We start from the raw sequence: 22,865 nt of genomic DNA, 5'->3' as shown, positions 1-22,865 counted from the left end.
GGCGAGCGGGCGCCGCCGTGGGCGGGCCCTGCAGGCGTCGGGGTATATAATGGCGCTGCGGCGGCGGGGCGCAGGGCGGTGGGTGGGTGCGAGCACGGGGGACCCGTGCGCGCCGCCGCCATGCGGGAGCGGAGGCCGGCGCCGGCCGCTCCGGCCCGGTGCAAGCTGGTGCTGGTGGGTGACGTGCAGTGCGGCAAGACGGCCATGCTGCAGGTGCTGGCCAAGGATTGCTACCCCGAGGTGAGCCCGGACCGGCACCGGGAACCGGCACCGGGAACCGGCAGCGGGCACCGGCAAGCGGGACCGGGCGCTGACGCTCTCGGTGCCGTTGCAGACCTACGTGCCCACGGTGTTTGAGAACTACACGGCGTGTCTGGCCAGCGAGGAGCAGCGGGTGGAACTGAGCCTCTGGGACACCTCCGGTACCGGGGGCAGACACGCGCGGTGCACGTTTTGGGGGGCTGGCGGGGGCTCCGGTACCGGAGAAGTGGGGCGGGTGCTGCCCGGCCCCGGAGGGGGTGATCGTGTTGTTTGCTGGGGAAGGTGGTTTGGGGTTTTTTTTGGGGGGGGGGGGTCACGGCTGGGATGCTGCAGTGAGCGGGGGGTCGCTGCAGTGGGGTGTTTCGGTGTCCCGAGGGTGTTTTGGGGACCCTCAGGGCGGCGGGGGAGAGGGGCGCCGGTGGCCGTGGCGGGGTCTCGGGGGTGTTTTGGGGAGCCGGGGCTGTTTTGTGGTCCCTGCGGCGGCGGTGGGAGCTTGGTGGCGTTCAGCTCTAGGGTCATATCCGTGGGTGTGGGGAGCGCAGGTACTCCCCAGGAGCCCACGGTGGCACAGACACCCTGGGGGGGGTCACAGGAGGCCGAACCCCTTCCTCGGGGGGATCCCCACACCGCTGAGCCCCCCCCCCCCCCTCCCCCGGTGTGAATTGGGCGGATTGGGGGACATCCCGGTGTTACCCTTCGCGGGGCACCCCGAAGAGTTGTGGGGGGGGGTCGGGGCATCCCTGCCCGGTGCTGCAGTGTCCCCCCCCCCCGGCGGGGGTGGGGGTGGGGGGGGGTCCCCGCCGGTCCCCGGTTGCCATGGCGATGCGCTGGCGCAGCCTCTTTGCTATTCCGTGCACGGAGCGTCTGGGCTGCGAAACCCCTCCGTGGCCTTTGGGGGGCCGGGGGGGGGGGGGGTGGACGGGAGGGACATCCCGGAGCCCCCCCCCCACCTCCCTGACCCCCCTCCCGCACCCCCCACCCCCCCCCGCGCCGCGTCCCCCGCAGTCCCGGGTGCGGTGCTGGTGGCTCCGTGTCCCCGAGGACCCCGAGGGGGGTGGCAGCGTGTCCCACCCCCTCCTCCGGCTTCCCCCCGACCCCGACACCCCTCGGTGCTGCCGGGGCTCCCCAAAAATGGGGGGGGCGGGGGGGGGGGCTGTTACATAAACACCGCGGGCTCCATTTCCCGCTGCCTCGCGAAGGCGCGATGCGACGTTGATGGGCTGCGGGGACGGAGGTGGCGTTTTGGGGGGGTTCCAGAGCTCTGCCCCTCTCCCCGGCCCCAGGGGGGGGCTGTGTCCCTTTTGGGGGGCTCTAAAGCTGTGTCCCTAAGTCCTTCTTGGGGTTCTCTGGAGCTGTGAGCCACCACCCCTGAACAGGAGGGGGGCTGTGTCTGTTTTGGGGGGCTCTGTGCCTTTTGGGGGGCTCTAGGGCTGTGTGTCCGCCTGTCCCTTTTGGGGAGCTGTGTCTGTTTTGGGGGGTTCTGTGCCTTTTGGGGGGCTCTAGGGCTGTGTGTCCGCCTGTCCCTTTTGGGGAGCTGTGTCTGTTTTGGGGGGCTCTAGAGCTGTGCTCCCCTGTCCCTTTTGGGGTTCTCCCAAACTGTGAACCCCCATGCTGGGCAGGACCGAGGCTGTGTCTATTTTTTGGGGCTCTGTCTTTTTTGGGGGGCTCCAAGGCACTGCACCCCACCCCAGGCAGGAGGTGGCTTTGTGTCTTTTGGGGGTCTGTGTCCCTTTGGAGGGGCTCTGGAGCTGCGTCCCTGTGTCCTGTGTCCCTCTTGGGGGCAGGAGCAGGAGGGGGACTCTGTCCCTTTTGGGGGGCTCTAGACCCGTGTCCCCACCCCGGAGAGGAATGGGGCTGTGTCTGTTTTGGGGGGCTCTAGAGCCGTGTCCCCACTGTGGGCAGGAATGGGGCTGTGTCCATTTTGGGGGGATCTGTCCCTTTTGGGGGGCTCTGTCCCTTTTGGTGGCTCTAGAGCTGTGCCCTCACCCCAAGCAGGAATGGGGCTGTGTCTGTTTTGGGGGGCTGTGTCCCTTTTGGGGGTCTCTAGAGCTGTGCCCTCACCCCAAGCAGGAATGGGGCTGTGTCTGTTTTGGGGGGCTGTGTCCCTTTTGGGGATCTCTAGAGCTGTGTCCCCACCCCGGGCAGGAGTGGGCCTGTATCCATTTTGGGGGCTCTGTTTCTTTTGGGGGGCTCTGTCCCTTTTGGTGGCTCTAGAGCTGTGCCCTCACCCCAAGCAGGAATGGGGCTCTGTCCCTTTTGGGGGGCTCTGTCCCTTTTGGGGGGCTCTGTCCCTTTTGGGGGTCTCTAGAGCCGTTCCCCGACCCCAGGCAGGACGGGGGGCCGTGTCCCGTTTGGGGGGGCTGTGTCCCTTAGCCAGACCCCCTTTCCCGTGTCCCTGGGGTGGGGGGGGCTGAGCGGTGACCCCCCCCCTTTCCCCCCAGGCTCTCCCTACTATGACAACGTGCGTCCCCTGTGCTACAGCGACTCGGACGCCGTCCTGCTCTGCTTCGACGTCAGCCGCCCCGAGACCCTCGACAGCGCGGCCAAGAAGGTGGGGAGGGGGCTCAGGCCCCGGGACAGTGTCCCCGTGGGGTTTGGGGGGCTCTGAGGTGTGGGGACACGCATGCAGGGGGATCCCTGTGAGGTTTGGGGGACTCACAGACACAGAGCACTGTGGGGTTTGGGGGCTCAGAGTCGTGGGGACACCAGCCTGAGGTGTCCCTGTGGGGTTTGGGGGGGTTCAGAGATGTGGGGACACCAGCCTGGGGGGGTCCCTGTGGGGTTTGGGGGCTCAGGGATGCAGGGACACTGTGTGTGGCAGGGGGATTCCTGTGAGGTTTGGGGGACTCGCAAACACAGGGCAACTGGTGCTGTGGGGTTTGGGGGGCTCAGGGCTGTCAGGACACTGTCTTGGGGGTATCTCTGTGGGGTTTGGGGGTTCAGGGATGTGAGGTCACTGTTCTGAGGGTATCTCTGTGGGGTTCAGGGACATGGGGACACTGTCCTGGAGGTACCTCTGTGGGGTTTGGGGGTTCAGGGCAGTCAGGACACTGTCCTGGGGGTACCTCTGTGGGGTTTGGGGGTTCAGGGATGTGGGGATGCTGTCCTGGGGGTATCTCTGTGGGGTTCAGGGACATGGGGACATTGTCCTGGGGGTACCTCTGTGGGGTTTGGGGGTTCAGGGCTGTCAGGACACTGTCCTGGGGGTACCTCTGTGGGGTCTGGGCTGGCACACCCCCCCCATGGGGTGACAGGGGGAGGCTTTTTGGGGTCCCCCGTCCCTGAGAGCAGCTGTGTGCCCTGACCCCTCAGTGGAAGACAGAAATCCTGGACTATTGCCCCAACACGCGGGTGCTGCTCATCGGCTGCAAGACGGACCTGAGGACAGACCTGAGCACGCTGCTGGAGCTCTCGCACCAGAAACAGGCGCCCATCTCCTACGAGCAGGTCTGCCCGGGTTTGGGGGGGCCCCGATGGCTGGGGGGGGTGGGTTTGGGGTGTCCCTGTGGTCTGATGTGGGGGCGGCTTTGGGGGGATCCCGGTGTTGGCACAAGGCTCGGTTTGGGGTGTTCTGGTGGGTTTGGGGGAGGGTCCCAGTGTTTGTGGGGCTCAGTTTGGGCTGTCCTGGTGGGTTTGGGACTCAGTTTGGGGTGTCCCGGTGGGTTTGGGATGTCCTGATGGGTCTGGGGTTGTCCCGGTGGGTTTGGGGCTCGGTTTGGGCTGTCCCAGTGGGTTTGGGGTGTCCCGGTGTTTGTGCGATGGGTTTGGGGGGGTCCCACTGTTTGCCCATGGCTCAGTTTGGGCTTTCCTGATGGGGTTTGGGGTGTCCCGGTGTTTGTGGGGTTCAGTTTGGGCTGTCCTGGTGGATTTGGGACTCAGTTTGGGATATCCCAGTGGGTTTGGGCTGTCCTGACGTTTGAACAGGGCTCAGTTTGGGGTGTCCTGGTGTTTGTGGAGCTCAGTTTGGGGTGTCCTGGTGTTTATGGGGCTCACTTTGGGCTGTCCCCGTGTCTGTGGGGTTGGTTTGGGGCTGTCCCCGTGTCTCTGGGGCTCACTCTGACCCATCCCCATTTCTCTGGGGTGGGTTTGGGGGCTGTCCCCGTGTCTGTGGGGTGGGTTTGGGGCTGTCCCTGTATCTCTGAGGTGGGTTTGGGGCTGTCCCCATTTCTCTGGGGCTCACCCTGACCCGTCCCCATTTCTCTGGGGCTCACCCTGACCCGTCCCCATTTCTCTGGGGCTCACCCTGACCCGTCCCCGTGTCTCTGGGGTGGGTTTGGGGCTGTCCCCGTGTCTGTGGGGCTCACTCTGACCCGTCCCCATTTCTCTGGGGCTCACTCTGACCCATCCCCGTGTCTCTGGGGTGGATTTGGGGCTGTCCCCGTGTCTGTGGGGTGGGTTTGGGGCTGTCCCTGTATCTCTGAGGTGGGTTTGGGGGCTGTCCCCGTGTCTCTGGGGCTCACCCTGACCCGTCCCCATTTCTCTGGGGCTCACCCTGACCCGTCCCCATTTCTCTGGGGCTCACCCTGACCCGTCCCCATTTCTCTGGGGCTCACCCTGACCCGTCCCCATTTCTCTGGGGCTCACCCTGACCCGTCCCCATTTCTCTGGGGCTCACCCTGACCCGTCCCCATTTCTCTGGGGCTCACCCTGACCCGTCCCCGTGTCTGTGGGGTGGGTTTGGGGGCTGTCCCCGTGTCTCTGGGGCTCACCCTGACCCGTCCCGTGCCTCCCGCAGGGCTGTGCGGCCGCCAGGCAGTTGGGAGCCGAGGGCTACCTGGAGTGCTCGGCCTTCACCTCGGAGAAGAGCGTGCACAGCATCTTCCGGGCCGTGTCCGGGCTCTGCCTGAGCAGGGCCCCCCCGCAGGCGCCCCGCAGCCCCCCCCGCAGCCTCTCCAAGAGACTCCTGCACCTCCCCAGCCGCTCCGAGCTCATCTCCTCCACCTTCAAGAAGGAAAAAGCAAAAAGCTGCTCCGTCATGTGAAGGGGGGAAGGGATTGACCCCACACACACACACCCCCACACCCACCTTTGGGCCCCCACCCCCTCCACAAGCCCCCTGGAATGGGGTGGGGGGGCTGGACAGGGCTCTGGAGTCTGGAGCTTCTCCCCCCCCCTCCACACCCCTCAAAAGGAGGGTGGGGGGTGCTGCCCTCCCCTGGCATCATTGCCCTGCCAGCCCCACAGCCTGGGGGGCTGCCCCCGGGGGAGGGGGGTCTGGGGGGGGTGTCTTCACCTGGTCCCCAACCCTGAGGGGGTCCCTGGAGGGTTTGGGGTGCACAGGACCCCGGGAACATCAACCTAGAGGGGTTCCTATGGGGTTTGGGGTGCCCAGACCCTCAGGGACATCAACCCCGAGGGGTTCCCGAGGGGTTTGGGGTGCACAGGACCCCAGAGATGTCAACCCCGAGGGGTCCCTGGAGGGTTTGGGGTGCACAGGACCCCAGAGATGTCAACCCCGAGGGGTCCCTGGGGGTTTTGGGGTGCACAGGACCCCAGAGATGTCAACCCCGAGGGGTCCCTGGGGGTTTTGGGGTGCACAGGACCCCAGAGATGTCAACCCCGAGGGGTCCCTGGAGGGTTTGGGGTGCACAGGACCCTGGGGACATCAACTGCAGGGTTTGGGGGACACAGGGACAACTGTCCCGGGGGTCCCTGTGGGGTTTGGGGTGCACATCATGGGACTCATCCATGGACTCATCCTCTTCTCCCCCATCCCTCATCTGCTGCTTGGCCCTGTGGGTTGGGGAGGGGGGAGGGGGGGCTGTTTTATGGACTGAATTTGGGGTGGGTGGGGTGGGGGGGGGTGTCTCTGTTCCATGTCAGTGTTATTAAAAAGCTTATTTATTATCAGAAATATAACACCTACCTACGTGCAGCCCTGCCTGGCCCTGTGCTTTGGGGAGGGGTCCTGGCTGTCGGAGGCTGTCGGGAGTTTCGGGACGTGTTGGTGTCACAGGGCTGTGGGGTCCCCGTGGGATTTGGGGTGCGCGGGGGGGGACACTGACGCGGGAGGGGCCCTCCGGGATTTGGGGTGCTCTGGGCCGCGGGGACACGGCCTCGGGGACCTCATTTGGGTAAGCAGGAGGTGCCTGCGGGCTGTGGGGGGGGGCTCGGGGACACGGGGCCACCGTCCCGGGGGACTCTTTGCGGTGGGGAGGGGGGAGTTGCCGCGCGGCGGAAGGATCACGGGGCGCGGCGGTGCCGCGGCCGCGCAGGGGCGCTGAGGGCGCGCGGGGGATGCCGGGGGCTGTAGTCCAATGGCGCGAGGGCATGCCGGGAGCTGTAGTCCCGCGCCGTCCCGGCATGCCCCGCGGGCCCGGCAGACATGGCGGCGGAGCGGCGGCGCTGAACCCGGGGCTGCGGCGGTGAGCGGGAACCGGCGGGAGCGACCGGGGGGGGGCCTTGCAGGAACCTCCTGGGGGCCCAGGGGCTGGAGAGCCCTGCTGCCGCTGCACCGGGCAGAGCCCCGGTACTGGGCACCAGCGGCAGGGCCTGGAGCGCCGTTGCGCCGCCTCCCCCGGGCCTACCGGAGCCTTTCCGGGGTTCCCCAGGGCTCCCCTCACCCACCCCCCGGGCCTCCCTGTGCCCTCTCGGGGTCCCCCCTTCCCTCTACGTTGTCTCCTCGGAGCCCCCCAGCCCTTCCCGCTCCTTGCTGGGGTCTCTCTGTGCCCTCTCGGGGGTCCCTCAGGCGTCCCCCCTCCCTCCTCAGGGTCCCTTTGCGCTCTCCCGGGGTTCTCTCTCCCTCCTGAGGGTCCCTTTCCACTCTCCCTGTGTCCCCCCTCCCTCCTCAGGGTCCCTTTGCGCCCTCCCGGGTTCTCTCTCCCTCCTCAGGGTCCCTTTGCGTTCTCCGGGGGTCCCCCAGCTCTCCCTGCTTCTTCTTGGCGTCTGTCTGTTCCCTCCCCGGGGTCCTTTGACGTCCCCCCGATTTCCTCCTGGTGGGCTCTCAGATCTCCCCACTCCTTCTTGGGGTCCCTCTGTGGCCCCCCCTGGGTCCCTCCCGGTGCCCCCCGCTCTGACCCCCTCCCCACAGATGGCCGGAGAACTGGCGGACAAGAAGGAGCGGGATGCATCCCCGGTGAAGGAGGAGCGGAAGCGCTCCCGCTCCCCGGAGCGGGACCGGGAGCGGGAGCGGGACCGGAAGGGCTCCCCGGGCAAGGAGCGGAAGCGCCACCGATCCCGGGAGCGGCGGCGGAGCCGCTCCCGCTCCCGCTCCCGCTCCAAGTCCACAGAGAGGTGAGGCAGCTCCAGGGCTCCCCGGGGTTTGGGAAGAGCTTTGAGGGCTTTGTCAGTGGGAAAGGAGAGGTTGTGGGGAAGGAGAAACGTTCTGAAGGTTTTGTCGTGATTCTTATTCCTTTTTCTTTTAATTACTGTTAATGAATTGTTCTTTATACCCTTTTAAAGAGGATGTAAAGAAAAAATTATTAACGGTATTTATTTAAAATTTATTTAATTTTTATTTAATTTTAATTTATTTAAAATTATTTAACGGTGGGAAAGGAAAGGTTGTGAGGAGAAACGTTCTGAAGGTTTTGTCGTGATTCTTATTCCTTTTTCTTTTAATTACTGTTAATGAATTGTTCTTTATACCCTTTTAAAGAGGATATAAAAAAAATTATTGACGGTACTTATTTATTTAAAAGAGGGTATAAAGAGGCTCCCTTTTAAAGTTTTCAGCCTGCTTTGCTTTTTTCCTAACCCTGCCTCACAGCAGGAATTGAGTGCAGTGGGGACTGGGAGCACTGAGCCCACTCATTGCTGCATTGGCCAGGAAATCTCAAAAAGCAGCCAAATCTCAAAGGGGTGAACCCAAAGCACTGCACGGCCCCACGGAGGCTGGGTGAGGGCTGTGGGGCCGTGCTGGGATCCCCCTGTTCCATGCTGGGGTCCCCCTGTTCCACAGGGATCGGCGGCACAAGGAGCGGGACCGGGACCGCAGCAAGAAGGAGCGGGACAGGGACAAGGATGGGCACCGGCGGGACAAGGACCGCAAGCGGTCCAGGTGGGTCCTGGTGATGTTTTGAGGGGTTCCTGCTCTGTCCCCTAAATCCCTTGGAGGTTGGAGATCCCTCAGGGCTGTGCTTGGTGTCTTATTCCGTGCTGTTTTCCTTGGAAGTTTGTCCCCGGGCAGGGGGAAGGACTCCAAGTCGCGGAAGGATCGGGAGGCACGGAAAGCAGAGGAAGAGGAGGAAAACGCCTTGAAGAAGGAGAAGGTGAGGAGGGTGTGGGAGTGGTTCCAGGGGATTCAGGTCCCCAGGAGTGGTGCTGATATCTGCCCTCGCTTGCAGGCGCAGCCGCTGTCCTTGGAGGAGCTGCTGGCAAAGAAGAAGGCAGAAGAGGAGGCAGAAGCCAAGGTGGGAGAAGGAACAGGAGCCTCTTCCTTCTGCTGGGGGTGTGGGACCCCAGGAGGGAACAGGGAGGGCTGAGAAACTTGGGGATGCAGAGGGACCCCAGAAGGAAGCAGGGAGTGGCAGGGGACACCGGGAGGGATGATGGGATGGAGCAGGGAGGGCACGTGGGGGGCTGTGGAGACAGGGAAGGCCTGGTGGACCCCCAGGAGGGAGCAGAAGGACCTTGGGAAGGCTTGAGGGGTCTGGTGAGGGGCACAGAAGGAGGGAAAGGAGGGCTGGGGGACACGAGGAGGGAACAGAGAGACCGCCGGCAGGGAGTGGAGAGGTCTGGGGTATCCAGAGAGGGAGAGAAGGAACCCAGGAGGGAGAGGGGAGGCCTGGAGGGCCCCGGGAAGGAGCAGAGAAGGCTGAGGGGACCCCCCAGCAGCACAGAGGTGGCAGGCAGGCCCAGTGTGACGTTGCCTCTCTCCCATCCCAGCCCAAGTTCCTGTCCAAGGCGGAGCGGGAGGCCGAGGCCCTGCGGCGGCGGCAGCAGGAGGTGGAGGAGCGGCAGCGGCTGCTGGAGGAGGAGAGGAAGAAGAGGAAACAATTCCAGGAGATGGGCAGGAAGATGCTGGGTAAGGGCTCATCCCTGGAGACCCCCACCCAGCCCTCGGGGCGGGTGCTGGCTCTGAGCCCCTTCCCCTGCTCCCCAGAAGACCCCCAGGAGCGCGAGCGCCGCGAGCGCCGCGAGCGCATGGAGCGGGAGACCAACGGCACCGAGGACGAGGAGGGCAGGCAGAAGATCCGGGAGGAGAAGGACAAAAGCAAAGAGCTCCACGCCATCAAGGTGGGGTTGAGGGCTGGGCTGGGGGGGCTGGGGGAAAGATGGGGGGGGGGTCCCACTAAGCCTGGGGTCCTGCAGGAGCGGTACCTGGGGGGGGTGAAGAAGCGCCGGCGCACGCGGCACCTCAACGACCGCAAGTTCGTGTTCGAGTGGGACGCGTCGGAGGACACGTCCATCGACTACAACCCCCTGTGAGTGCTGGGGTGCCCCTGAGGGCTGGGGGTGTCCCTGCAGGGTGCAAGGCATCCCCCAGCCCTGCTCCTGATGCTCCCACCCTGCTCCAGGTACAAGGAGAGGCACCAGGTGCAGCTGCTGGGCCGCGGCTTCATCGCCGGCATCGACCTGAAGCAGCAGAAACGGGAGCAGTCGCGGTTCTACGGGGACCTGATGGAGAAGAGGCGGACACTGGAGGAGAAGGAGCAGGAGGAGTGAGGTTTTGGGGAAGCTGGGAGGGTGCTGAGGGGTGTGTGGGGTCATGGCTGGCTTAGCTTGGTTGGGATGTGGAGCTGGGCTGCAGCAGGTCCTGCAGGAAATTGGCAGAAGGGTTCTAGAGGCTCAGAGTGAGCCCTATCCACTTTCTCCTTCCTCACCTTCCTCACTCCCTTTTGTCATCCGTTTCCTTGCCCTGCCCTCATCCCACTCCTTCATCCCCCTGTCCTCACCCCCATTTCTCCCATCCCCTTTCCCTCTCCCTTTTCCCTCATTTCCTTTATTCTCCTTTCTGTATCCCACTTTCCCCATTCCCTTTTCTCTCATGTCCCATTTCCTATTGCTTTCTCCCCATCACACTTCTCTCTTTCCTTTTCCCCCATTCCTTTTTCTCACATCCCCCCTTTTCCCACTTCCCCATTCCCACTTTCCCCATCCCTCTCCCCTTTCCCTCTCCCATTTTCTCCATTCCCTTTTACTTTATTTTCTTTCCCCATCCTCTTTTCCTTTTCCCCATCCTCTTTTCCTTTATTCTCTTTTCCCCATCCCACTTTCCCCTTGCCCTCTCCCTGTTCCCCATCCCCCTTTCCCCCCCCGTCCCTCTCCCTTTCCCCATCCCTTCCCTCCCTCCGGCCAGGGCGCGGCTGCGGAAGCTGCGGAAGAAGGAGGCCAAGCAGCGCTGGGATGACCGGCACTGGTCCCAGAAGAAGCTGGACGAGATGACAGACAGGGACTGGCGCATCTTCCGCGAGGATTACAGCATCACCACCAAGGGGGGCAAGATCCCCAATCCCATCCGCTCCTGGAAGGACTCCTCCCTGCCCCCCCACATCCTGGAGGTCATTGACAAGTGTGGATACAAGGTGGGCACGGAGAGGGGGAGCTGGGGAGGGGGGGAAAAGGGCTCGTCAGGGATTTGGAGAGGGGGAACAGGGGAAGTTCTGCTCCCAACCTGCTGCCCCCGGCAGGAGCCCACCCCGATCCAGCGCCAGGCCATCCCCATCGGGCTGCAGAACCGGGACATCATCGGCGTGGCCGAGACCGGCAGCGGCAAGACGGCGGCGTTCCTGATCCCGCTGCTCGTGTGGATCACCACCCTGCCCAAAATCGACCGGTGCGGGCCGGGGACACTGCCCCTGGGGCGGGGTGGAGTGGCAGGGTGACACTGCCCGTGGGACGGGGTGGAGTGGCAGGGTGACACTGCACAAGGGTCGGGACCGTGGGGGTGACAGGATGGGGTGACACTGTTGGGGGATTGAGGCAGGGTTACAGGGTGACATGGTGGAGTGACAGGGTGACACTGCCCGTGGGATGGGGTGGAGTGGCAGGGTGACACTGCACAAGGGTCGGGACCGTGGGGGTGACAGGATGGGGTGACAGGGTGCACTGTTGGGGGATTGAGGCAGGGTTACAGGGTGACATGGTGGAGGAGATGGGGTGACACTGGAGGGCACACATGTGGCACTGTGGGTGACACAACCGTCTCCTGCCGTGCTGCAGCATCGAGGAGTCAGACCAGGGGCCCTACGCCATCATCCTGGCCCCCACCCGTGAGCTGGCGCAGCAGATTGAGGAGGAAACCATCAAATTTGGGAAACCCCTGGGCATCCGCACCGTGGCCGTGATCGGCGGCATCTCCCGCGAGGACCAGGGCTTCCGCCTCCGCATGGGCTGCGAGGTGAGTGGGGGGGGCTGGGGAGGGGTCTCAGGGGGGCAGCTCAGCCTCGGGCTGGCTCCCACCAACCCTCCCCGGCCCCCCCCAGATCGTCATCGCCACGCCGGGCCGGCTCATCGACGTGCTGGAGAACCGGTACCTGGTGCTGAGCCGCTGCACCTACGTGGTGCTGGACGAGGCCGATCGCATGATCGACATGGGCTTCGAGCCCGACGTGCAGAAGATCCTGGAGCACATGCCTGTCAGCAACCAGAAACCCGACACCGACGAGGCTGAGGACCCCGAGAAGATGTTGGCCAACTTCGAGTCAGGGAAGCACAAGTACAGACAGGTGGGTGTGGACGGGGAGGGCTCCTGTGGGGTGAGGAGGGGCAATTTGGGCTTTTTGGGGAAGGGGTTGAGGGAATGGGAGTCACATTTCTGCTCTGTGGAGGAGTGTTCCTGCCTCACAGTGGATGTTCCTGCTGCATGAGGGGTCATTCCTGCCCCACAGGGTGACATCTTTGCCCTATGGGAGCATTTCTGCTCCATGGGGGACAATCCTGCCCCACAGGGAAAGGTCCTGCCCCAGAGGAAGATGTTCCTGTTCCATAGGGGAACATTCCTACCCTTCTAGGGTCATTCCTACCTCACTGAGGGGGTGCTTCTGCTCCGTGGGGGATGCTCCTGCCCCACTGGGGTTGTTCCTATTTCATTGAGGGATGTTCCTGCTCTGTGGGAGCACATTCCTGCCCCACTGGGATCATTCCTGCCCCACTGGGGTCATTCCTGCTCCGTGGGGGGGACATTCCTGCCCCGTCAGAGGCGTTCCAACCTCAGTGCGGGATGTTCCTGCTCCTTGGGGGGGGGGGGGGGATGTTCCCTGCCCCACCGGGGTCATTCCTTCTTCACGGGTGGGGGGACATTGCCACCTCAGAGGACGTCACTGCCCCGTTGCCTTGCAGACTGTCATGTTCACGGCCACCATGCCCCCAGCAGTGGAGCGCCTGGCCCGCAGTTACCTGCGGCGCCCAGCCGTGGTCTACATCGGCTCCGCCGGCAAACCCCACGAGAGGGTGGAGCAGAAGGTTTTCCTCATGTCCGAGTCCGAGAAGAGGTGGGGAGCACGGATTTGGGGGGGTGGCCTCGGGCTTGGAGGGTGAAGGGGACTCTGCGGGGCGCTTCAGCATCTCTTTGCCCAACTGTCTCTTCCTCCTCTTTCGGCTCTACAGGAAGAAGCTCTTGGCCATCCTGGAACAGGGCTTCGACCCGCCCATCATCATCTTCGTCAACCAGAAGAAGGGCTGCGACGTGCTGGCCAAGTCCCTGGAGAAGATGGGGGTGAGGCTGGGCTGGCAGGGGGTCACCCTGAGCCCTGTCCCCCTCGTCCCCACGTGGGGACTCCGTGATGTGCCCCCCCATTGACCCCCCACCCTGTTCCCACAGTACAACGCCTGCACCCTGCACGGTGGGAAGGGCCAGGAGCAGCGAGAGTTCGCCCTCTCCAACCTCAAGGCCGGGGCCAAGGACATCCTGGTGGCAACGGACGTGGCCGGACGTGGCATCGACATCCACGACGTCTCCATGGTGGTCAACTACGACATGGCCAAGAACATCGAGGGTGAGCCTGGGGGGCACTGAGGGGGGCACTGAGGGGGGTGTGCTGCCCATGCTGGGGGTGCTTGGCCCCGGTGTTACCTGCACTGGAGGGGCTCTGGGGGGTTGCTCAGCCCTGGTGCTGCCACACTGAAGAGGCTGTGACGTTGCCCAGCTTTGGTATGGGGTGTGCAGGGGGTGCCTGGCCCTGGTACTGCCCTCACCAAGGGGGTTGCAGAGGTGCCCAGCCCTGGTTCTTGGGATGGAGGGGGTGCCCAGCCCCAGTGCTGAAGGTGTGGGGGGTGCCCAGCCCCAGTGCTGCCTGTCAGGGGGATGGGAGGGGTTCCTGGCATTGGTTTTTAGGGGTGGGTGGGTGCCCAGCCCTGGTGCTGCCACACCCAGGGGGCTGTGGGGTGCCTGTCCCTGGTACTGGGAGTGCAGGGGGGGCTGCAGGGAGTGCCCAACCCTGGCAGTGCCCACACTGAGCCCTTCATTTCCCCCCCCCAGATTACATCCACCGCATTGGGCGGACGGGCCGAGCAGGGAAGAGCGGTGTTGCCATCACCTTCCTCACCAAGGAGGACTCCACGGTGTTCTACGACCTCAAACAGGCCATCCTGGAGAGCCCCGTGTCCTCGTGCCCCCCCGAGCTGGCCAACCACCCCGATGCCCAGCACAAGCCGGGCACCATCCTCACCAAGAAGCGGCGGGAGGAGACCATCTTCGCCTGAGGCCCCCCCTTTGTCACCCCTCCGGGGACAACAGGACCAGCGAGGCTGCCAGGACTGCTCTGGCTGTTCTTTTCCCAGCTCCTTGTGCAACCCAAGGACTGCCCACAAGCAGAGACTGGGGCTGGGATTATCCCAAAACATCCCCCCTGTTCTCCCAGTCCCCCTCCCCACTTTCCCCAAGGAGCGGAGGAGCTGCTGGAGGCTGTTTGGGGGCCGGTCCCTCCCTGCTGCCAGGGTGGGGCTGGTTTTTTTGGCTGTCCTGGGAACTGTCTGCACCTCATCCTTTGGGTTTTTGGGGTTTTTTTTGTTGGTTTTTTTTTTGTTTTTGTAGCTGAAGCTCCAGGCTGCAGGAATAAACCGGCAGCGGCGTTACCGGTGTCGCCTCCTCGTCCTCTCCCTTCCCTGGGTGCCACCTCCCATGGAGACAGAAGCCAGCAGTGCCCAAAAGGAGCAATTTGAGGTGCTCAGCACCCACCAACGCTGTCCCTCCCCCTCCCCAGACCAGGTTCCCCCATGTCCCCTCCACAGACACGGACACCAGCACCTCTGAGCACTCGTGTGTTTCTGAAACCAATTACAGGGAAATCAGTGCTTTCTACAAAAGAAATTATAACAAATCTGTGGCCCCCACCCCATTTCCCCCCCCTTTCCCACCAGTAATGGCCTCGGGGGGGGCTCAGCCCACGCCAGGACCCCCAGCCGAGGGCAGTGGGCGCCGTATTTACAGGACTGTGGTGACGTGCGGTGACAGCATGGCCAGGGGACGTTGGGGACGGGTGGGTGCAAGCGTGGAGCAGCCCCCACACCCCGTGCAGCCCCCACTCTGCCCTCCCCATGCCAGGGGCAGGGGTGGGGTGGCTGCAGTGACCGGGGTGGGGGGAGTGGGGGGGGAATCGGTGCAGAGCAAAGCGAGTGGTGTGACCCACTCCTCCCGGGGGTCCCATGCAGGGGTGGGGAGGGGGCAGGCCAGGTCCCGGGGGTGAGCAGGCACCTTCCCTTTCTTTCCTCGGGTCTGTGCGGGCTGGGGGATGCTGCTACAACTGCCCCCCCCTCCTTACCTCCCCTTTTTTTTGGGGGGGGGGCACCCACTGTCCATGGCAGCTGCCCTGCAGAGAATGAGCCAACCTGTGATGCAGGGCTCGGGGTGGGGGGACACTGAGGCAGGGCGAAGGCATGTGTCTGTCCCCCAGGCTCCCCAAAACTTCAGCGGGGAGTCCCAGGGCATCCTGGCCGCCGGGCCCCCCCCCTCGCTGTGCTTATGGCTGAAGACGTGCCCGGGGGGGGGGCCGGGCGAGAGGAAGCTGCCGGTGCGGAGTTCGATTGTCTGAGCGCGCCCAGCGCGGGGCTGGGGCGAGGCGGGGAGCTCCCGGGGTTTGGGGGGGGGGGCCGGTTCCCAGCCGTGCCCCCCCCCCCCCCACCCCTAATAGCTGTCCTTGGCCCAGGGCCGGCTGCGCTGCCAGTTCCTGTCGTGGTTGCGCTCGCTCGGGCGCTCCGGCGTGCCGGGGCCGCTGCCGTGGTGCCGGTGGGGCTGGTACAGGTCGGGGTAGGGGTCCCCGTACTCCTCCTCCTCCTCCAGGTGCCGCGAGCTGCGCCGGGATGTGGCCCCCCAAGGCTGGGGCGAGGTGTCCCCCGCCTCATCCGATGGCATCAGGCTGTCGTGCTCCAGCGGCGAGTGCTCGCCCCGCTCCCCCAGCAGCTGCTGGCTCTGCGGGCAGGGGGCGGCGCGGTGGGGGCTGCGTGTGCCCCCCCGGCCCTGGCACCCTGTGCTGGGTCCCCGTGGGAAGCAGGGAGGGGTCTGGGGGCTGCATGTCCCCCCCGGCCCTGGCACCCTGTGCTGGGTCCCCGTGGGAAGCAGGGAGGGGTCTGGGGGCTGCATGTCCCCCCCCGGCCCTGGCACCCTGTGCTGGGTCCCCATAAGGAGCACGGAGCGGGGGCTGCGTGTCCCCGATTGTGACCTGTGCACCCCCCACCCTGTTCTGTGGACCCCTGGGGAGGAGGGAGGGGGCTGTGGGGGCAGTGTGGGGGGCTGTGTGTCCCCCCGCCATGCCCTCCCCCGTGTGGCAGTTGCCAGTGGGGAGCGGGGAGGGGGCCATGGGGTTACCTGCAGGCCTGGCAGGCCGGTGGGTGAGGGGACAGCGTGGGGGGCGTGTGGCGGGTGGTGCGTGGCACGCCAGTAAACCTCCAGGTACTCAGCCAGGTGCTCACAGGCGTCCTCCAGCTGGTTCTCATCCAGGATCACATCAAAGAGCTCCTGGGGGGGCAGGCGAGAGGGGTCAGGGAGGGCTCCGGGTTCCCCCCAGGCATCCCCAGGGCGGGGGGACGGGCTGGCTCACCGGGGGACACTGCACCAGCTTGTCAGCTGCCATCATCTGCACGTTGAGGTGCTTCACCTGCGACTTGCCCCTGGACTTGATGAGCCGCTGCAGGACCTGGGGAGGGGACAGGGGAGTGACAGCACCGTGGGGGGCAGCCAGGACCCCCCCAGAGCAGTGGTGACCCCTCACCTTGGGGGAGGACACCTTGACGTAGACGATGATGGGAGCCAGGGAGGTCTTGGCCAGCTGGGCCGGGTGGTTGATGGTGTCAGCGTCCAGCACCACCAGCTGCAGGGACTTGGCCAGCTCGAAGATGCGTTCGATCTCACTCTGCACCTCGGCTGGGGGGACACGGGGCGGGGGGGGGTCCGTGTCAGGCTGGGCTGGCCCTGGGAGGGGGTCCCTGCACCCCCGGGGTGAGCCTGGCCCCTCACCAATGCTGGAGCGGGTGGTGGAGCGCTCCAGGATCGCCTGCTTGCCCAGGTTGTTGAGGATGGAGCGCTTGGCCAGGGACAGGTCGGCTGTGATGTGGGTGATGGAGATCCTGGGGAGCACAGGGACGCCGTGGGCACCGGGGGACCCGCAGGCCGTGGAAGGAGGGGGGGCTCTGGGTGGGGGTGATGGTCTCACCTGCCATCGAATCTGTGCTTGAGGAAGTCGAAAAGGGCTTTCTGCATCATGTCGGTGACCTGCCGTGGGGCCGCCAGCCCGGTGAGCCACGGCAGATGGCAGCGGCAGGGAGGTGGCAGCCGCTCAGCACCCTGCCAGCCGCCCTCGGCCCCGCCATCTGCCCGCTGCCGCCGCACGATGGCCAGGGAAGGGACGAGGGGCGCGGGCCACCACCCCGAGGGCACGACGAGGCCACCCTGCGTCCCCTCCATACCTCATATCCTTTCAGTGAGGGACCCACCAGCACCACGGGCCGCATGGAGGGGACCACGTCGTAGGGTGGGATGTGCTGCGTCTGCAGGGGTGCACGGCGCTCTGTCAGTGCCCTGTGCTCCCACCCCCAGCCAGGGAGGGGTCAGCGAGCCTATTCCAGAGAGTCACAGCATCCCGGAGCCCTCCCAGCCCCATGACCCAAGGGAAGAGGGGGGGGGTCTCTGCTCCCAGCCCACCCCAGAAACAGCCACTATTGGCCCTGCCTGCAGCCCCCTCCCCACCTCCCCCTGCCCAGGGGGCAGCCCTGCACCTCGGACTCACCTGCTTCTGCTTCTGCTTGGCTTGGGGAGAGAAGAGACAGAGGTTGGTGATAGTAAAGTGGGGACCCCCTCAGGGCACCCACGATTCCCCTGGGCCAAGATCTGCCCTTACCTAAGGAGGGGGGAGGCGATCGCCGGCTCCCGCTGTCGCCGAGGCCCGAGGCATTGCCAGCTCTCCTGGGGAAGAAGGGGGTGAGCGAGTGTTGGGGGTCTTGGAGTGGGGCCAGGGGTCCCATCCCTACCTGGCTTTCTGCTCCTGCTTGAGCCTCATGGCTTCCAGGCGCTGGGGGCTGGGGATGAAGGCGATGTCCCCCCCCTCCTTCACTAGGCGCCCGATCCACCAATCATTGCTGTATTTCTGGGTGAGGACAGGGCAGAGGTGAGAGCAGGGGAGCTCCCTGGCCCTGAACAGACCCCCCCCCGCCCCCAGCACCCCAGCTGACCTCCTTGATGTGCAGGAAATCTTTGGCTTCAAAGTTGATGGCGGCTCCCTGCACCGGGCACTCCTCATCCAGCGCCCCGCAGTAGCTGACATTGGTGCGCACAGCGAAGGCGACCGGCTTGTGCTAGGGGTTTTGGGGGTGATCAGCACCCCTGGGCCCTGGCAGCAGCCCCGGGACGTGCCCTGGCTGTCTCCCCATCCATACCTTGGCCCTCTCGAGCTGCTGCTGAGCCTGGCTCTCCACCTCGCGCCGGGCGCCCTCACGGTCCTCTTCCAGGGACACGTCGGAGTCCAGGGATGGGCGGCTGGTGTAGGAGTCCGCCGAGCCCTGGGGCAACGGGGCTGAGTGCCGGGGGGCTGCGAGGGGAACCCCCATAAAGAGGGACCTCGTGCTGAGGCGGTGCCAGCCTCGGGAGGGGACCCCACTGACCCCCTCCAGCTCTCGGGAGTCCACGGTGGCATCAAGCCGGGCGTGTCAGGTGGCATCACCCAGCACAGCTGCCCTGGGGGTGCAGCCCCCACGTGCTGGGGGGGGGGGGGGGGTCACGGGGGAGATCCCCGCAGGCCCAGGGATGGGGAGATGACCCCTGTCACGCTGGGATGTGGATCTTGCCCCTGCCGCCCTCCACCCTGGGGTGCTCAGCCCAGCACCCCCGGCTCCCCCTCCCCGCCGCGCCGGTATTTACCCACCGCCCGCTGCGCCTGGAACAGGCGCAGAAGCTGCGGTGAAATATTTATAGGTCCCTGAATGTGGCTGAGCCCCCCCCCTCCCCGAGGTCCCCCGGGCCCTGCCGGGCTGAGCTCAGCGCCGCTGCCCAGCACCGCCCCCCCCCCCCCGCTAACCTGCACATCCCACCCCGCTCACACCGGGGGGAGCCTGGACACCCCCTCCAGCCCCCCCCCCCCCGGCAATATGGTTTCCCAGCACAGCCCCCCCCCCAACATGGCCTCGCCAGCACGGCCCCCCCAGCATCGTCACCGCGCCCCGAGCATCCCCCACCCCCCAGGATGGCTCCGCAGCGTTCCGGTGCGGCCCCCCCCAGTACGGCACCCCCATGATCCCCAGTGAGTCCCCCCCGGTACAGCATCTCCAGCCCCCCCTTCATGCACGACCCCCCCACGCAGCCCCCCCGGGCCTGGAGCATCGCGCGGGGCCCCCGGCCGTGGCTATCGGGATTCTCTTCCCGCCTGGTCCCGGTCCCGGCGGTACCTGCCGGGGGGGGGGGGGGGGGGGACGACGAGAACGGTGGCGGCGGCGAGAACAAAGGGCCGGGGGGCGGCACAGCACCCCCCGCACCAGGCATGAGCCCCGCACCGGGCACGCTCCCCCCCCCGCCGAGGCACAACCACCTCGTGCGCCATCACCGACCCGGGGGGCGCATCCCCCCAAAAACCGACCGCGGCCCCCCGCGCACGGCCCCCCCGATACCGCGGCCGGTACCGGAGCCGGTACCTCGTTGAGCAGGAAGGTAGCGCTGGAGTCAGAAAACGACATAGACGGGGCGAGCCGAGCCGAGCCGCCCGCGCCCCCCCCCCCCCCGCCCCGCTCCACCGGCACCGGCTCCGGTTCCGGCTGCGGCTCGGGCTCCGGCTGGCCCTGCCCGCTCCGCCGCCACCGCCCCTCCCCGCCCCTCCCCGCCCCCGCCTCCCACCGCCCCCCCCGGGGCGCACGGAGCCGCCCCCGCCGCTCAGCCCGGGGGGGGGGGGGAGTGGGTGGGTGTGTGTTGGGGGTCGCCGTTCCCCCTTCCCGGTGCTGGCGGGGGGTTCCGGCCCCTCTCCGGTGGGGACAGCGGCGGGGGGGCTGCGCTGGCAGCCGGGAGACCCGAGCGGTCCCGGTGAGCTGCACCCGGACGGGTCACCGGCGCAGCTCCCGGTGGCCCGGGGAGGGGGGGATAGTTTGCTAAGAGAGCTCTGGGTGAGAGCGGAGTCCCGGGGCAGCGGCGGAGGGGCTGTGCAGCCTCCCGCAGCGCGCCGCTCGGGGTTCCGGGGCGGCGGCGGGGGGGTCCCGGTGGGTACCTCCATGCTCCGGTGCAGCGGCTCCGGTCCTGCCCCGAGCCGGCAGCAGCCCCGTCTGCAGGGCGAGCCCTGCGGCGGGGCCGGAGCCGCTCCCGCCCCCCCGCCGCGCCCCCCCCCCCCCCCGCCCCCGAGGAGGGGGGCAGCGACGGGCCCCGGGGGACCGGGCCGGCCCGCCCCGTTACCGTGCACCGGGACGGGCCCCGGCGGGACCGGCCCGGGACAGCTCACGGCCGGCCCGGGAACCACGGGGCTTCGGACAGCGGCGGGACCGGCCGCGGACACCTGCACCGGGCACCAGGCATGGAGAACGGGCCCCGGTACCGGGCACACGGCGGGGCCCAGCCGGGCCCTCTCCGAGGTGCTGAAGGGGCAGCGCCGGATGCTGGGCCGGGTCGCGGGGTCCCCGGGGGTACCGGGGAGTACCGGATCAGCAGCTGCTACCCCACGAGGGAAACGGGATGCTCCGGTCGCTCTGCGCCTCCTGGGGCCGCCCCGACAGGACCCCCCCGCCCTCCGCGGAGCCTCCCCGGTAACCGCTCACCCGCCGGCGGCCGGGGAGGGGGCGCAGCTCGGGGCCGGAGGAAACCGAAGCACCGGTTGGGGGGCGGCGGGGAGGTCCGTGCCTCTCCCTGGCAGCGCGAGGAGGCGGCCCGGTGCCGGCCGAGGGAGCGGGAGGGGAGCCCCGCGACCCCTTCTACAGCCCCGCCTGGCCCGCTCCCCTTCCGCTGCCTCAGTTTCCCGGGGCCGCCCCCCGCGCCGCAGTGCCGGTGCCCGCCGCCGGCCCGGCCCTGACGCAGCACTCGCTATTTTTAGCCGCGGGGAGCGGCTGTTGCGATGCTACCGGCGCCCGGTGCCGGCGCCCAGCCCCGGTCCCGGGGGAGCGGCGGGGCGGAGGCGGCCCCCGAGCTCCCTCCAGTGCGGAGGTTGGGGTGGGAGACGCTCGGCCGCTCCCCGCTCCCCACCCCAGGTCCGTGCTTTAATGCGGAGCCGCATCAGCGGCGGACCCGGGGCTGGCGGAGCTGCCCCGCCCCAGTGCCGGTGCCGGTCTCGGTGCCGGTGTAGGTGCCGGTGCCGGCCCGCTCACCTGCCTGCGGAGGATGCTGGAGGTGGTGTCGGACGAGGTGCTGCCGTCCGAGCGCTTGAAGCGGCTCTTGCGCTTCGGGAGCCTCCGGGGGCTCTGCGGCGAGAGCAGGCGGTGAGCACCGGGCGGCCCCGGGCGGCTCGGCCCCGCCGCGGAGCTGCCACCGGCGGCCCCCGGCTCTGCGGGCAGAACCGAACCGGGCCGCACGGGGCCCGCGACGGCCGGGAGGGCTCCGTTCTGCTCACCTGGAAGGAGCCGGAAGCGTCAGGCTGCGCCGGGGCGGACATCCCCGGCGGCACCCACCGGAGCCCCGGGGATCCCGGCGGGGCAGCCCCACACCGGACCGCGGCGCTCCGCGGGGAAGGGCCGCGCCGCCGCCACTGCCGCGCTCCGCATCACACGGGGCCGCCGGGGCGTCCCGGCCGTCCCCGCCCCCGCCTGCCCGCCCCCGCGCCCATCCCCGCGGCGGCCGGTCCGCGCCCCCGCAGCTGGGCAGCCACCGGGAGGCACCGGGAACGGACCCTGCCCACAACCCGCAGTGCTGCGGTGGCCGGCCGCGCGGTACCGGGGAAGAGGAGCCCCCCCGGGGCCGCCGCAGCCCTGCCCACGCGTGTGCGGGGATGCGGGAGCCAGAGCCCCTCCGCCCGCATCCCACCGGGACGGCTCCCGCAGTCGCCGGGCCCCTTCCACTGTTCTTTTTGCCACCCCCACGCCAGGGCATCATCCCCCCCCCCCCCCACGGGGTTACGCCCCCAAAGTCTCCCGCGTGGGGCAGGCGGGGCCGTGGGGGGCCGCAGCCCACCCACCCCACGCCCCGTGTCCCCGCCATGCCCACGGTGTTGGCCGGTGCCGGTGCTGCAGCACCGCCGGACCGGAGGGGCAGAAGGGGACAGCGGGCCGGGGATGGACCCGGAGCCCCACGGATCCCCAGCGTGGGCCCCCCCCACCCCCCGCGCGGCGAGACTTCCGCGTGGGGCCGCAGGGACACGGCCCCGCCGGCGGCTCCTAATTAATGATTAATCAGCGCTCCCCGGGGCCCGGCGCCGCCGCTGCGGGGGAGGGAAGGGGGGGGCACGGGGAGGTTCTGCCACGGGGGGACGGCAGCGCCGGTGCCACGCTCACTCGTGGGGGTCCGGGGTGTGGGGACCGTAGTGAAGGGGAGCCCTGTGCCGAGCTGGGCACGGGGGCGCGTGGAAATGTGGGGGCACCTGCAAGGGGGGTGTGCGTGTGTGCAAACAAGGGGGGCTGTGAGTGTGTAAGGGGTGTGTCAGGGTGAGGGTGCGTGCCAGGGGGGCTGTGAGTGTGTAAGGGGTGTGTAACAGGGGCGTGCGAGGGCTGTGTGTATCAAGGTGGGGGTGGTGTGTGTAAGGGCTGTGTGTGTGTAAAGGGGAGTGTGCAAGGGGTGAGTGTACGTGTGTGTGCAAGGCAGCGTGTACGAAGTGTGTGGAGCGTGGGTAAGGGGGGTGCGTGCCCCTGTGAACGTCTGTGTGTGTGCAAGGGCTGTGTGTGCAAGGGCTGTGTGTGCAAGCTGCATGTGTGCACCCGCACCTGTGTGCACAACTGCTGTACCTGAGGCGTGCACAGGTGTGTGAACACGGGGATTCGTGCGTTTGCACACAAATATTGAGGGGTTTATGTGTCAGTGTATAACGGGGCTGCCTGAGTGTGCAAGGGCGTGTAAGTTTGCGAGGAGGGTGTGTGTGTGTGCGATATCTACGTGTGGCACGGAAAACGCGTGTGCGAGGGTTTGTGTGTGCGTGTGCAAGGGGATGCGTGTGCGTGTAGGGGTGTGTGCAAGGCGGTGGGTGCACGCCACGAGTGCAGGGGGCTTCGTGTGCGTGTGAACACGCACGCGTGGGTGCGACACGCGTGTGCCAGGGTGTGCGTGTGCAAGGGGGGCACCGGGATGTGCGCGGGGAAGGCGCTGGGGGCACTGGGATGGGTGTGCAAGTGACACACTCGGG

The 22,865-nt window shown here is 67.1% G+C and overlaps 3 protein-coding genes across 5 annotated transcripts; 2 read left to right on the top strand and 1 right to left on the bottom strand.

The window, feature by feature from the left end:
- Nucleotides 1–83: 83 nt before the first annotated feature.
- RND1 (Rho family GTPase 1) lies at nucleotides 84–6,020 on the top strand. Its single transcript, XM_054004635.1, has 5 exons — nucleotides 84–240; nucleotides 335–422; nucleotides 2,703–2,812; nucleotides 3,574–3,708; nucleotides 4,997–6,020. Exons 1-5 carry the CDS (start codon nucleotides 121–123, stop codon nucleotides 5,240–5,242), a joined length of 699 nt encoding a protein of 232 aa, XP_053860610.1. The 5' UTR covers nucleotides 84–120; the 3' UTR covers nucleotides 5,243–6,020.
- Nucleotides 6,021–6,537: 517 nt separating this feature from the next.
- Nucleotides 6,538–14,224, top strand: DDX23 (DEAD-box helicase 23). 2 transcript variants are annotated; one of them, XM_054004629.1, is made up of 17 exons: nucleotides 6,538–6,626; nucleotides 7,292–7,494; nucleotides 8,162–8,260; nucleotides 8,375–8,471; nucleotides 8,547–8,612; nucleotides 9,088–9,226; nucleotides 9,308–9,438; nucleotides 9,514–9,626; nucleotides 9,720–9,863; nucleotides 10,502–10,727; nucleotides 10,833–10,978; nucleotides 11,365–11,542; nucleotides 11,628–11,870; nucleotides 12,484–12,635; nucleotides 12,751–12,859; nucleotides 12,965–13,139; nucleotides 13,622–14,224. In XM_054004629.1, exons 2-17 carry the CDS (start codon nucleotides 7,292–7,294, stop codon nucleotides 13,843–13,845), a joined length of 2,445 nt encoding a protein of 814 aa, XP_053860604.1. In that variant the 5' UTR covers nucleotides 6,538–6,626; the 3' UTR covers nucleotides 13,846–14,224. The 2 variants fall into 2 exon arrangements, with proteins under 2 accessions (XP_053860604.1, XP_053860603.1); XM_054004628.1 differs by having other exon boundaries at nucleotides 9,305–9,438.
- Nucleotides 14,225–14,390: 166 nt separating this feature from the next.
- CACNB3 (calcium voltage-gated channel auxiliary subunit beta 3) lies at nucleotides 14,391–21,326 on the bottom strand. Of its 2 annotated transcripts, XM_054004632.1 has the most exons (14): nucleotides 21,147–21,326; nucleotides 20,905–20,997; nucleotides 18,010–18,132; nucleotides 17,806–17,928; nucleotides 17,605–17,720; nucleotides 17,475–17,539; nucleotides 17,364–17,383; nucleotides 17,044–17,124; nucleotides 16,791–16,849; nucleotides 16,595–16,704; nucleotides 16,350–16,501; nucleotides 16,179–16,274; nucleotides 15,947–16,096; nucleotides 14,391–15,550 (listed from the first exon to the last, which is right to left on the bottom strand). In XM_054004632.1, exons 1-14 carry the CDS (start codon nucleotides 21,186–21,188, stop codon nucleotides 15,266–15,268), a joined length of 1,515 nt encoding a protein of 504 aa, XP_053860607.1. In that variant the 5' UTR covers nucleotides 21,189–21,326; the 3' UTR covers nucleotides 14,391–15,265. The 2 variants fall into 2 exon arrangements, with proteins under 2 accessions (XP_053860607.1, XP_053860608.1); XM_054004633.1 differs by lacking the exons at nucleotides 20,905–20,997; nucleotides 21,147–21,326 and adding an exon at nucleotides 19,258–19,343.
- Between the last annotated feature and the right edge of the window lie 1,539 nt (nucleotides 21,327–22,865).

The sequence above is a fragment of the Vidua macroura genome, unplaced genomic scaffold (assembly GCF_024509145.1).
Source record: "Vidua macroura isolate BioBank_ID:100142 unplaced genomic scaffold, ASM2450914v1 whyUn_scaffold_107, whole genome shotgun sequence".
Taxonomy (NCBI): Eukaryota; Metazoa; Chordata; class Aves; order Passeriformes; family Viduidae; genus Vidua; species Vidua macroura.
This window is presented reverse-complemented; position numbering and strand designations above follow the sequence as displayed.

Bases quoted from the DNA above. Each gene is read 5' to 3' on its own strand.
- DDX23 (XM_054004628.1), top strand. From the start codon at position 7,292: ATGGCCGGAGAACTGGCGGACAAGAAGGAGCGGGATGCATCCCCGGTG. The intron at 8,472-8,546 runs GTGAGGAGGGTG...CCTCGCTTGCAG, and splicing joins ACGCCTTGAAGAAGGAGAAG to GCGCAGCCGCTGTCCTTGGA. The intron at 11,543-11,627 runs GTGAGTGGGGGG...GGCCCCCCCCAG, and splicing joins GCCTCCGCATGGGCTGCGAG to ATCGTCATCGCCACGCCGGG.
- RND1 (XM_054004635.1), top strand. From the start codon at position 121: ATGCGGGAGCGGAGGCCGGCGCCGGCCGCTCCGGCCCGGTGCAAGCTG. The intron at 241-334 runs GTGAGCCCGGAC...GTGCCGTTGCAG, and splicing joins CCAAGGATTGCTACCCCGAG to ACCTACGTGCCCACGGTGTT. The intron at 3,709-4,996 runs GTCTGCCCGGGT...TGCCTCCCGCAG, and splicing joins CGCCCATCTCCTACGAGCAG to GGCTGTGCGGCCGCCAGGCA.
- CACNB3 (XM_054004632.1), bottom strand. From the start codon at position 21,188: ATGTCCGCCCCGGCGCAGCCTGACGCTTCCGGCTCCTTCCAG. The intron at 17,721-17,805 runs GTCAGCTGGGGT...GTCCTCACCCAG, and splicing joins ATTTCCTGCACATCAAGGAG to AAATACAGCAATGATTGGTG. The intron at 16,850-17,043 runs GTATGGAGGGGA...GCCCCACGGCAG, and splicing joins CCTCACTGAAAGGATATGAG to GTCACCGACATGATGCAGAA.